At 35.5% G+C, this 13,205-nt stretch overlaps 1 protein-coding gene across 1 annotated transcript in view; it reads right to left on the bottom strand.

Annotated features, from left to right (window-relative positions):
• Positions 1–9,243: 9,243 nt before the first annotated feature.
• MEOX2 (mesenchyme homeobox 2) overlaps positions 9,244–13,205 on the bottom strand; it is a 53,931-nt gene continuing 49,969 nt past the window's right edge. Inside the window, exon 3 of the mRNA XM_015853864.3 lies at positions 9,244–10,529. Within this exon, the coding sequence (XP_015709350.2) occupies positions 10,305–10,529 (225 nt within the window). The 3' untranslated portion in view covers positions 9,244–10,304. The remainder of the gene's footprint in view (positions 10,530–13,205) is intronic.

Below are 13,205 nucleotides of genomic sequence, written 5' to 3'. Positions count from 1 at the left end.
AAGGAAAACCTTTGGATATGTAACACAGTGAGAGGAAGGATGGGAAGTAAGGAAACCAAGAATAAACACAGGCTTTCCTCTACCAGCTCTGCAGAATTCAGAGAAAAATATTAATATAAAAGCTAGGCTCCCTAATGTGTTTCTGAGTACAGGAGTACCTTTGGCATGCAGGCACTGTCACCAAGCTAAAGGAATTTGAATTTGTTTATCTGTGTCTCCAGCTGAGCTCTCAATGGGGTTTCACCTTCCTATATTTTAGGTTTTTTTACAGTTAAACTTGAAAAAAACACTTACTATTATGTAGTGAGCAAGAAAAATTTTCAATCAAATGCTTCTTAGAAGATCCTTACTTTTTTCCCCCCTATTTTTTTATCATTATTGTTGTTTTTGTTTTGTTTCCCTCTGCTAGAAACTAGACATAGTGATCTCATGCAGATCTATGTTTGTTTCAGTGTTTTATTACTGTAACTAAAATTAGAATCTGGAATGAAACATTTGGTAGGTAGTTCTGAACTAGCAAGTATGCAATTAGGGTGTAAAATGATGATACCTGCCACATCCAATAGTTCATCTCGAGTAATGCAAACCTGAATTTCCTCCACAGACATCTTGAGTTAACTGACATTATCATAATAAAAACATTTTGGCCTTATGTCAGTTTCAGAAACTGGCATTTCAGAAGCTGACAGATTTCCTCTTGTTTGGACAGATTAAGAGAAGAATATCTGCTACATTACTTTCCTTGACTATTCTGGGCAACAATTCCCCAAACTGTTAATACTTAGTCTAGTGTTGTTTTTCTGTTTCACACCCATGAGAGATACCAAAGCTGCTGCATTAGGATGGAGACAATCCTACATTCTTAATATATGTCCACAAGTCTCAATTTTGCTTTGTAAATGCTCTTCTTTTTTTGGGTGATGACCTGATTTACAATGAGAAATTGTTTCAAATATCAGAATTCTCCACAGTACAAGAACTATGTATTTTTAAAAGCTCACAGACTGAGTGTTTTGTGATTATAGGTTTGACAGGGATGTAGTAGATATGAGCTATGAAGAGTCTGGTGAGTGAGTCAGAGAAATTATTTGATTTCATCTTAGACACACCATTAAGCCTTCACCTGATTTTATAGCTCACAGACACACACAGACACACACACACAGACACACACACACAAGGATCTTAAATATCCTTAAAAATAAAAAAACTTGTACTGCGCTGAGCATCATGCTATCACTTGTATCTCAACCTTTATGCCAACTTCAGATATGCTTGTTCATCTTGGAGAATATAAGAGTGAGAACCAAGGTCATTTTGTTCTGCATTGTCATCCTTTCTTTTAAGGCATGATAGAGGTAATGCCTATGAATTATTTTATTATTGCTACTCTGAGAAATGTAATATTGCTTTACTGATATGTAGAACATTATATCTCATTTATCTCATATAACGTTCATGGTTATATTGAACAAATTGCAGCTGCGTTTAGAAACACCATTATTCACATTTCCTCATTCTGCTATTCTCTGAATTGTTAAGCAACTGCAAATCTTCACCTCAGAAAGAGCTGCATAGCAGCGACAGGCAAAAGTAGAGATAACGGGACACATGAAGCTTCAAAGGCATGAAGCTGCCTATAACTTTCAGCACGATTCTTTAGAAGCTGGTTTAAATATCTGAATGATAATATAATCTTTATCCATCAAAATATGTGAGCAGCCTACATCCAAGTTAGAGATCTATCAGATCTTAAGAAAAACTACAAAAGGACTGTTAAGTGAGAAAGCCTTTTGCTACACTGGACTAATTTTCTGATAGTCTGTGGCAGTGGAATATTCTTGTATATGTTTGTGAGGGGAATGTAGTCTCCTGCTAGAATGGAAAAAAATTCTCTGTATAGGAGAATCAAACACTGTATTCACAAAGTTTTTTTCTGAAAGGCCATTGTACAATGGACTCAGTCACAAACTTGCGGCTTCATCCACATTTAATACATTATATGATGAGGTTATTTGATGGATTTTAGCTTTTGACATGTTACAGCACAGAAACAATTTCTGTGCAGTTTTGGCTTTCTTTCTAATCAAAACCAGCAAGCTTCTGTTCCACAAATTCCATGAAGAATTTAATCTAATGAGTGAGATATTGACAGGTATTCAATTTGGGCTAAGTAGTTTTTTTATTGTTGTTGTTGTATTGCTTTGTTTGCTTAATGAAATGTCTTTGGTATGTTTCAATAAATGTATTTGTACAAGGTCTGCTTTTAATTTCAGGAGATCCTAACTCCAGCTTCATCAGGCTTATCTTTATGCTACGGCAGAATATTTCATTCTTCTTTTGTTCGTCTCTTAAGAGTCAGTATAAATTTTAATAGGAATCTGGCTGAGCCAGAAAGGAAATCATCTCAATAGTGCTGTATGCCAGTTCTTTGTGTACATCTTATATCTACAGTATGCTAAGTCAGTCAGAGGCTAAGCATGATATTGAAAACACAAGAGGAAGTTTTTATCAAAGTAGAACTGTTCTTTGTGATAGAAAACTAGTAGTGCAAAATCATCCAGATGTCTCAGGGTTGATAAAAAATACAACAGCACTAGATATACAGTTACTTAAAAGACTGCACTTTATCTCAATGTCATATCAGTTTATTGTAAACATTTTGTCAAGGGTTTTGCATAAGACTGCAGAAAAAGTTGGATTATTTTCATCACTGATAGAGCAAACAGTGCAAAGCCTCACTGTCAAAAGGAGTAAATGTGCCTGTATTTTCCTCATCCTCATTTTTTAAACTGCTAACACTGTTATTCATTCTGAACACCCAGATTACAAAGAGTAAAAAGACTGTTTATTCAAAAGACCTTCTGAAAACTGCATAGGAAAGAGGAAGCCTTGCATCTGTAGTGGCAATTCCTTACCTCCTAAAAACACTCATCTGCCAGAGACATCTGGCTCAGAGTGGAGAGATTTCATCTTCTGTTGGGAGGGCTGATGTCATGTAAGGAAGTCAGGGGAGCATACTAACTATTGTAAATGAGAGGCAGCAGCAGTGCTTATCCTGGGACTCCTGGATCAATTGAATGCCTGCAGCCCCCATGTGTTGATTCTGGCCCATTAATCATCCTGTTAATCTTCAAAAAGCTTAGAAGTGCAAGTGTATGGGAGAGTGAATATAGGTGAGAATTTGCAGGTGTCATTCACAAAATACAGCCACAGTTTCCCTCTCTTTTCAACAAACAGTCCTCCCAGTCTATTATAAAGCACAGAAGGAAATTCTTTCCACCACCTTTTACCCTGTCTGAAATTTCTGAGAGCATCAGGATTTTTAACATTTTTGCAAGACTGCACTATAAATGTGAAGAAACAGCAAGTCAGCACAGAAGAATCTGAAGGATATTCATTTTGAAAAATTTACACATTTCATTCAACCCATATCCATTAACCTTCAGTTTTTGAGTGTCACCACAATGTTTACTGTATCTCGGTCCTGTATCAACCAACTTTTCAATTCTCTGTAATATTCTGCTGTACTCTTTTGGGAAGGAACAGCATATAAGAACAAGGCAATTTTAGGCAATTTGAAGGTTATATCACGCTTGACACCTGACTTCACTTTAGTAACACCTGCCTGAACAATAATTAGCAGGCCACTTTTAAAGAAAGAACTTCCATACACCACAGATGGCATTTTTCATACCAGACAGGCAACGATGTATGTTGGAAGTGAGCCAAACTGTCTGCAAAAACTGTGAGAAATTCAAGACAGACATCTGAGTGGAAGGAAAGTTTTACCTTCCTCAACACTCCTACCCCCCCTCAACCATTCAGGAACATCTGTTCAAACCTACCTCCGTATAATGTGCTTTATTTTTCTTATCTACTAATGCTACAAATTATAGTCGAAGGAAAGCAGCATGGCAAGTTTCTTTTATATTGGTTATGAAACCTATGATTTAATAATGTAATGTGATGACTTGCCAGCTATAGAAATCCAATATTATACAACTCCTGTCAGAACCAGGAACAAAATTTTCTTAACTGGCTAGTAATATGGAGTTCTCAACTCACATTTCTATAAAGTGGACTTAATTTTCAATGGGTACTCAAAACTTTGTTGAAATCAGGATACTGTGTGTCATAACGGAGGCACAAAGTCAACAGTCACTTTGGAAATTATTGGCTAATGTCTTAATCCTGGACTGCTCACTGATTTGTATGAACTTTTTTGTATACCTTGGGCTAAATCCAAATCGCTGTGAAATCCATCGTAATCTTTCCATTGCCATCTATAGGCTTAGATGAAGTCCTCTGCTTCCTTGCAATAGTTTTACTTCTTTTTAGCAAAAATATTCTATATAAAAGGAATCCTGAGAACTTTTCATAATAATAATAAGTTGTCAGAATCAAAAAGCTTATGCATAAATGCTAGTTTTAGAAAAGGACCAGATATATGTTACATTTAGTAAAATTTATGAACTAATTGTGCACTTACTGTGCATTTTTATACAGTACTAATGAATAATTATGTACATGAGAATAACAGAAATGCATATATAAAATTATTTATAATGTGTCTTACTTCCAAACTTTTTTGCCTCTAGTAGTTTTTTCTTTCCTAAATGCATTTCTGTGGTGGTTGCATAAAATATTCGAAGGGTACTTTTCAAGCTAAATTTTTAATTTGGGAAAAAGCCCATTTCAGTATTTTCTCAGCTGTGCATGTGACTTTCTTGGCAAATCATTTAGCAAGCATTCAGAATAGACATATTTCTAAAAAGCCTGCAGACATAAGAAACAGACACAATGGCTATATAGTCATTGTGATGCTAAAGATGAGAATATGTCCCTAAATACTGTATATCTTGTATACATATTTACCATTTTCATTTCTTCACATGGCTTTACAGGTAAGTCAAACAAGGAGACATTAACAATATGAAGGCTATAACATTTTCATATAAGACAAGAGAATTCTTAAGGAAATCAATTATTGTGATGTTTACTTGAAGGAAGAGTGAATCTGAAACTTGTTGTTCATGAATATAAAATAATATTTTCTAAATTTTCTTATATTGGAAGATAAATTTTCAAAATTTACAGATAAAATCCAATCAGCAATAAAGTATTTTGTCTTTCTCTTGAGAGAAAACAAATAATGCTATTTTGTTGGACATAACAACTAAGTAATTAAATTCAAATATATAACCTTAATAGAAATAAATATAATAGTTAAAAATGTATAAAATAATGATATTTCCAAACAAAAACCCAAAACTATTTATGGAAAGAACAGAAATCAATTAATGTTCCTAACAGAATATTGTTTTTACTATTATTTAATTTTCTTATTTCTACATATATATATATAGAGAGAGAGATATATATAGATATATATATCCCTATATATTCATATTCTTATATCCTATCACAACCATATTTTTTATTTGTGGTTTGAAGAACCATGTATTTATTCCTTCTTACGAACCATTTGTTGCCAAAAGGACTCAGGGTCTTGAGGGTTGGAAGAGATCATGGAAATCACTCAAGAACTAAATAAGACCAAAAAAAGAGCAGAATAAAGTGTCCACAGTGTAATCAGTAGAACACAGCCCAAAAAGTTTGCTGGATCCAAGACAGAGGTGACCAGTACAAATTTCCTGAGTTCTCCACCATTTACTCAATAAAAGTACTTTAAAACTGACCCTTCTTTGAAAACTCTTTGGCATCTGTATACATAAAAGAACAGAAAAGTAAAGGAACTACAATTTTTCCCAAATATGATTATTATTTAATGAGCTCTTCATTCACAGCTCTTCTTGGGTTCTTCTCTAGTTGTTCATAAAGATCAAGTTTACTGCTCAGATACTTTTTTTTCAACTGAATGTAATCAATGTATTGCCAAATGACAGTTAATAAATCTTCAAGCATAACTTGGGAAGAAGTAAGAAAAAAATGCGAAATAAGAAACCTCCAATAAATTTGGATTTTACGCAACCGACTGTGATAACCTCTTATTATACCACTTGGAGGCCCTGAATAACAGCCAAAGGTCTTGAATTACATGGAAATTGATTCACCCACTGCACCTTTCAGCTGTATATGTCAAAAAACTATGGGAATTAAATGAAAATTGATAGAAATGCGTAAAAGCAAATGAGCTCTAGTAAATTCTTATTAATACGAAGTAATAGTGTGCATTATCAGTGAAGCCCTATGGCAGTTATTTCAAGCTGTATCAGGCACACTGCTTTTTATCAACGAATATAGATGTCAGGTTGTATACAGAATTCTCCCTTTCAACCCACATGTACCATGTGATACTAAATTATAGTACATCTTTGGTTAAACATTGCTCTAAAATTTCTTGAATCTTGTAGATGATCTTAAATACTGCATGTACCCTACCAAATACAGGCTCACCCAAGACACATAAACTAACTGAAGACAGGAAATTTTAAAGAGAGGCTCAAGCTGACTTTTTGTCCCTAAGTTACATAATTTTGTTTCCTCATAGCAACTAAAAGTTCATGTCTTAATGCTATTTTATTTTCATTAATTTATGCAAATAATGCTATTGCACCAGTCAGAGTCTTCATTTAGGAAACCAGGGAACTGCCTTCAAATCTGGCATCTGGTGGAAAAACAGAGGTATAGATAATATCCTTATGTTCCGTTTTTGCTATCATCTTGTACTCAGTGGCAGTAGAAAGAAATGAATTCCAATCATCTCCCATGTTGAAAAACTGTTGGAGGTTACTCTCTTTCTACAGTCAGCAAGATTATCTGTGTATTCACATTCTATCTCTTGGTTCAGTGATATGCTGAGCATCAAAGAAAGATGATCTCTGGGCAAATAAAATATGTTATGAGTCCTCAGAAGTAGGATTCATCAGTGATAAGATATAAAAGTTACCAGCCAATATTTAGTAACATGAACTAATGAAAATAAATAAACCAAATTAAGTTTCATCAGACTTCATTTTACCAAGTGCCTGCTCAGCCATTGCAAATTATAGTATCAGACTCCCATCTGTCAAGCTGTATGCTCTTAGCCATACCGTACAGCTGGATTGGTGAAAGAAACCACTATGAGTCTGCAAGCAGACAAAAAACATTGAGTATAGAACAAAACTTCAAGTTATAGTTCAAAAGCCATCAAAGTTGTTTTCAGGAACAATTTATGCTAAAAGTTTAATACTTTTCATAATATGCTGCATCAGTTTGTTGATTCTGCAAGCTAGTTTTTGAGTAACTAGTGTGTTCAGAAGAAGCCATAACACCATCTGCACTGATGAGTCTAGAAAGCAGTGTTAAGGAGAAGCGCATTCACTGATGCTGTACGTGACTTGAACATGAGCTAGCTGAAATCTGGAAGATGCACCTGGATTTCTGTGGGACTGCGCTTGTAAGTAAATTCCTTCAAGATCACGGTAGGAAGCTCACAGTGCTTAGAATCTGTAGCTTCAACTTCTGCCATTGTGGGATCTCTGCACCATATTTCACTTTGCAATGGTATACCCACAAAATATTTATTTTTAAAGCCATCAAAGACAGCTACACCCAGACAGTATCTTTTGGCCACATACAAAGTCTTAACTGCTTTTAAAATATGGAAGACAATCAATTTTGCTAATCTTCCCACACTCACATCCCAGTGTAAAGTTACATAATTTGGTGCTCTCCTGTTTAAAGATTTATTTAAATAAAATTATATAAATAAAAATTCTCCTAGCACTTTACATCCATTTCCATGTATCTCTCCCCTCTCCTTGTTCCTCATATCTCTACAGACTCAGCTAAACAAGGAATATGGAAAAAGACAATCCTCAAATGGAAAATATTCTACCTTGCAATGAGATTATTACAGCTCACATTTGCCATCATCACACATATTGGCTGCCTCCCCACTGCAAGTATTGCAGTCAAATCACACAGTAATACATCCCTCCAAATGCCTTGGGCTAAGAAGACATCGCTGGTATATTTCAAGTAATGTGAATAAGCTATTTCAATTTGTACTTTAAAGTGTCATCTCAAACTTAGTGGAACCCTTTTCAAGTTCAGTTTTAAAGTATATAAAAGGCAGCAATCAATTCTGTATGCCTGAAAAGGAATTTTGACAATGGCAGTATTTGAAAGATAATAATATTCTCTTACCTCTTATGTAGCAAAATGGGTCACATAAAATTTAACTAAAAGTCTTTGTTTTTATAAGAAGGTAGTATTTGAAAATTCAAGCTGGTTTATTTTAACTTTTTAGTCTAAGTATTTTTCATTTAAAAATTCAGGTATATTGCCTGTAGCAGAGAGCAAAAGTATCCTAAAATACGAAGTTTTAGTCTGGGTCACTTTTTATTTCCTATTTTGATAATCACTTCCATCACTCAAAAAAAAATTTCCCTTCTAGCCATCAAAGGAAAAAATATCAAGTATTTGCAAGTTGCAAATCTATCCTACTCACATACTGAGCAACTTTGTATGGAAAAACCATTTGAAAAAGAACTGAAAAACAAATAGCAAAGCCCCTTAACTCCTGGAATCAATAAAGTGCTCTGAAGTCTTTAAAGACATGAATTACCCATTGTTTGGATATTTTAAACTAAAATGATCATGACAACAATTAATGTGCAAGAAAGATCAAACTTACAGTGGAAAGGATTTGGAAAACAGCCTCAGATCTCTTGATTGTGTCTATCTTTTATGATTCCCTATTACTCCACATAGCAGAGCTACAGTGAATACTCTCAAGGACATGCACATTTACCACTTGCACTTTCTTTCACTCTGCATCTTCTATTGCAGAACCCAGTTGAATTCACCCCTTATGTTTTTTGGAGGCATTTTAGTATCTTTCTCTTGAACAACACTATCAGATAAAGGCACTGTGATGTAAGTGTGCGTCCCTTTCCTGATTTTTATTCATTTTTATTCATTTCAACAAGATCCAACAAAATAACCCTTTATAATCACTCTAGATCTGGAAAAATGGTTGAACAGACTCTTGTTGTTTTTGGCTGAAGACATCATTAGCTGCTAGATGCCTTTTTCCTGCTGAAGGAAAGAGTTTCCCAAATGGATCAAGGTGGAAAGTTTATCCAAGATTAAAAGCCTAAATTTGAAAATGTAGCTTTGTGTTGTTCACAGATGAAGTTCCAAAAGACCCAAAAAAGTCAGAGTTCCTTAGGACTTTTACAAAACAATATTCTTAAGTTTCCTATGAAATCACTGTAGAAAGACCAGAAGTATTTAAAAAGGATTATTTATTAAACATTTTTCTTTACAAAGTACAATCAATGGTTTGCATTAAATTTTGAGTTTTGGTGTTTGCCTGTATGTACACAAAAGCTTGTAACAGAAAATGTGTCTTGGTTTTATACATGGGACACAATAGTGAGTTACCTTCATATTTTGATTCCTACCAACATAAGCAGTTGATAATAACTTCCAGCTTACTGCTTTTTAAACTGAAGATGAAGCAACATTTCCACAGAGTCAGTATTAATCAATGTACTCAGTGATGACAAAGTAGAAATGAATAATCCTTTCTGGGGTTTCCACTGAATATGAACATTTTCTGGCAGGTTACTGGACTATCCTTATGATCCTAAAAATCTTTTTTTTTTTTTTTGCAGTTATAAGATAAGAAGAATTGAGGAGCTAGGTAAGTTTAATAATACCCTATTAGCAGCAGTTGATAGTAAATGCAACATAACATTTGTTTTGTCTGTCATACAAGGACGTGTCCTAGCAGATACTTTCTCTACTTGAACAAAAGTATCTGCATGTATTGTATGTCTTTGGCGAAACAAAACAAAAATAAAGAGACAAAAAGCCATTTATTGTCATGAGTGACTATTGCCATCAGCTAATATGAATGCATTGCTAAAATTAGTGAAGACAGGAAAATGCTGTAAGGTAAATATATACAGAGTTAAAATACATTTCTTATCCACTAGATAGTGATTTTGTGGCACTGTGGTTTTCAGAATATAATGTCTGTTGAGAGCAATGTAATTTTCAGTGCAAGCTAAAGCAAAAATACCTGCCCGCTGTCATAAACATGACAAACAAATCTGGAATGTTCAAAGTTCATCTTCCACTTCTCCAATCTTGAGGCACCTTTAAGACATGGCACTTACTGTAAACCATCTAAAAATTGAGAAAAACAGACACAATAAGCCTGAATCTTCCATAACAACTTTAAAAATCACTGCCAGAGTCACTTGCATACGTAAACGATGCCTGTGTAAGGCTTGCCAGCAAAGCATCTTTCCTGAGAACGGATCTGGGACAATCTCTGTGTATCATAAGTGCGCGTGCTCAGAGCTGTGATCGCTGTCGTGGCTGTCATCATTCGCTAGTGAGTCCCCCGTGTGCTGGAGACCAGCTGCCCCAATGCCAGAGAGCTCAGAGGGGAGCAGCGTGCCTTTTTTCACATTCACCAGTTCCTTTTCCCGGGCTGCTGCCCCTTGCTGGCCTCCTTTTACCCGCTTCCACTTCATCCGTCTGTTCTGGAACCAAACTTTTACCTTTGTAAAAGAAGAAAGGAAAAAAAAGAAAATAGACATGGTGTCACTGAAGGTTGATAACCATCTTCCTAGCTGTACTATAGCCCCGTCTTTTTTGTTAAAAGTACAGCAAGGGCTCCCTGACTGTCAAGAGATCAAATTTGGGATGGAATGAGTGCCCTGGGGATGTAAGGATAATGACTGCATGGGATGGAAAAGAGTTACAGCAAGAAGGCTGCAGGCCCAGCTGCAATATGCATCACTGCTGTCATACCCTCAATGGGAAGACCTCAGAGCCCTTTAGGAAACACTGCAAATTCAACATGCTCTTGAAAAATGCATTAATGCCATTCCACATATAAAGAAACAGAGACACAACTGAACCCACAAGGGACTGAACAGAAGAACCCAGCTCCTGGGTAGCCCAGTGTGGTGTGCTACTTATAATGCTTTTCTAATTACATTTTAAAGGAAGCTAACTACTTCAGAGAGGAACTTCCACTGAAAAAATTTCAGTGTTTTTTGTCAACTAGTGGTTTTGAGTGGAGCACTGTAAAAGTTTTTTCCTTTCAATTTGCTGAAGCAAAGTGACTGAAAGAGTATTTCTTACAGTAAAACTTATGACTTCCCTATATTACAAAAATGTTTAAATAAACTTAGTTGATAAGTCCTTAATTCTACTCCATTTATTCACATTTTTCACACAAATAAACACCCACAAAGGCAGACAGCAAAGCAGTTATAAATCTAAATCAAAATCAGCACACAACCAAATAATTTCAGATAAGAATAGAAAATAAATTAATGGCATGAAAGTTTAAAAATGTATATGTACATCTGAAGTCACATTAAACTCCAAGATTTTACTCCAGCTGAAACCCATTTCCCCTCCCCCCATTCTCTGTATAGAAATATATGGAAAACAAAAAAGAAAAAAGTAAAGCTAAATTATTTGCACAGTTCTAAAGTACCAGCTCTGCAAACCACAAGCACTCTTTTTCAATAGCCAGAAGAAAAAAATAAAAAGGATGTGCATAGCATCTGTCAAATATATTCGACCAGATTAAAGGCTGATTTCAAATCAGCTTATAATACTGTCACTGAAAACATTATTTGTGAATGAAGGGAAGATTGTTGGGTTTGATCCATTTAGAGTTAATGTTACTAAAAAATCTGATACATGTGTGTCTATGTAACACATAATACAGAGAGTTCCACAGAAAAATAAACAATATCTGCAACATTTCCCTTGGAGAAAATGCAAGAAGGCTTGCAATGCCGGTGTATTCTCTGCTGTGCTTAGCAGAATGTGTTTCAGAGTTTTAAAAGAAACAGCAAGGAACAGTCACAGCAGGACATATTGTACAACATGAGTAATAGAGCCACAAGAATGCTGTTTTGCTGAATCTGTCTTATACGTCCAGGAAATACTGTGGTGTTTAACCTTTAGTATCACTTTGAATTTTATATTAAAACTTTACTGCAACTGAATTGATAGATGGCATTGTGATTTGTACCTGTGTGTGTGGGAAGGAAGAAAAGTATAGCTATTTTTTTATACTCTATGCTCTTGTTAAAGCCAATGTGAGCTGTTAAAGCTAGTTGCTTGGAAAAGAGCAAAATGATTCCAGGTTAGTTAAAAGAATTAAAGCCCAGAACATCCTTAGTTGTAGTTTAGTTAACTCATTAGAAACAAAGCATCTGGTATGTACAGTGAAATAAGTGTAAAGGGGAAGGCATTTGTTGCAGGCTGCTGTGATATTAGGAATTATCATAATCAGACCACATATCAGTTGTGTCCAGGCAGTCTTCAAAAGGTTACAGCATTAGTGCAGCACTTACAGCAATGTGGGGGAAGATGTCAGTTTGTTTATTTTGTGGGTTGTTTGTTTTTTTTGTTTTGTTTTGTTTTGTTTTTGTTTTTTAAGACAGTGAAGTTTCTCTTGCAAAAGCCATGACTACAGTGGTGAAGTATAGTAAATGCAACCACAGGCACAATCCAAACACCAAAAATAAATGGGCTTTGAGTTCAGCCTGGTACAACAGAATACTCTCGTCTTTCTTCTGAAATAGTGGCCCATAACATTTTCTTTCATAAGGAGAAATAACAGCATTAGTGAGAAGTTTTAAAAATCTAAGCAATTTTCAAAATGTTTTTATGTCCTTGAACAGAAACAAAATAATGGTGTGTGCAATGAGTGGCTTCAAGAAAAAATAGAAGGAAACACATAAAGCTAAGAGAATCCAAAGGAGGGCAATGAAGATGGTTAAGGGTCTAGAGGGCAAGATGCGTGAGGAGTAGCTGACATCCCTAGGTTGGTTCAGCCCAGAGCAGAGGAGCTGTGGGGAGGCCTCATGACAGCTGCAGCTTTCACAGGGAGTGGTGGGGTAGTGCTGAGCTCTGCTTGCTGACAGCAAAAGGGCCTGAGGGAATGGCATGGAGCTGTGTTAGGGGACGGACAGGTGGGGGTAAGGGACAAGTTCTGCACCAGAGTAAGATGCATACTGGGACATGATCCTCAGGGCAGTGGTCACAGCCCAAACCTGCCTGAGTTTAAGAAGTGTTTGGACAACACTCTTGTAAATATTGCTTAAATTTTGTGTAGTAGTCCTATGTGGAGCCAGGAGTGTGACTCAATGATCCTTGTGTGTCCCTTCCATCTTGGGATATTCTATGATTCTTTCAACAGAAATATC

The sequence above is a fragment of the Coturnix japonica genome, chromosome 2 (assembly GCF_054131305.1).
Source record: "Coturnix japonica strain WE chromosome 2, WE-NBRP24, whole genome shotgun sequence".
Classification (NCBI taxonomy): Eukaryota; Metazoa; Chordata; class Aves; order Galliformes; family Phasianidae; genus Coturnix; species Coturnix japonica.
Note: the sequence above shows the minus strand (reverse complement) of the source record. Positions and strands in the feature narration are given on the sequence as shown.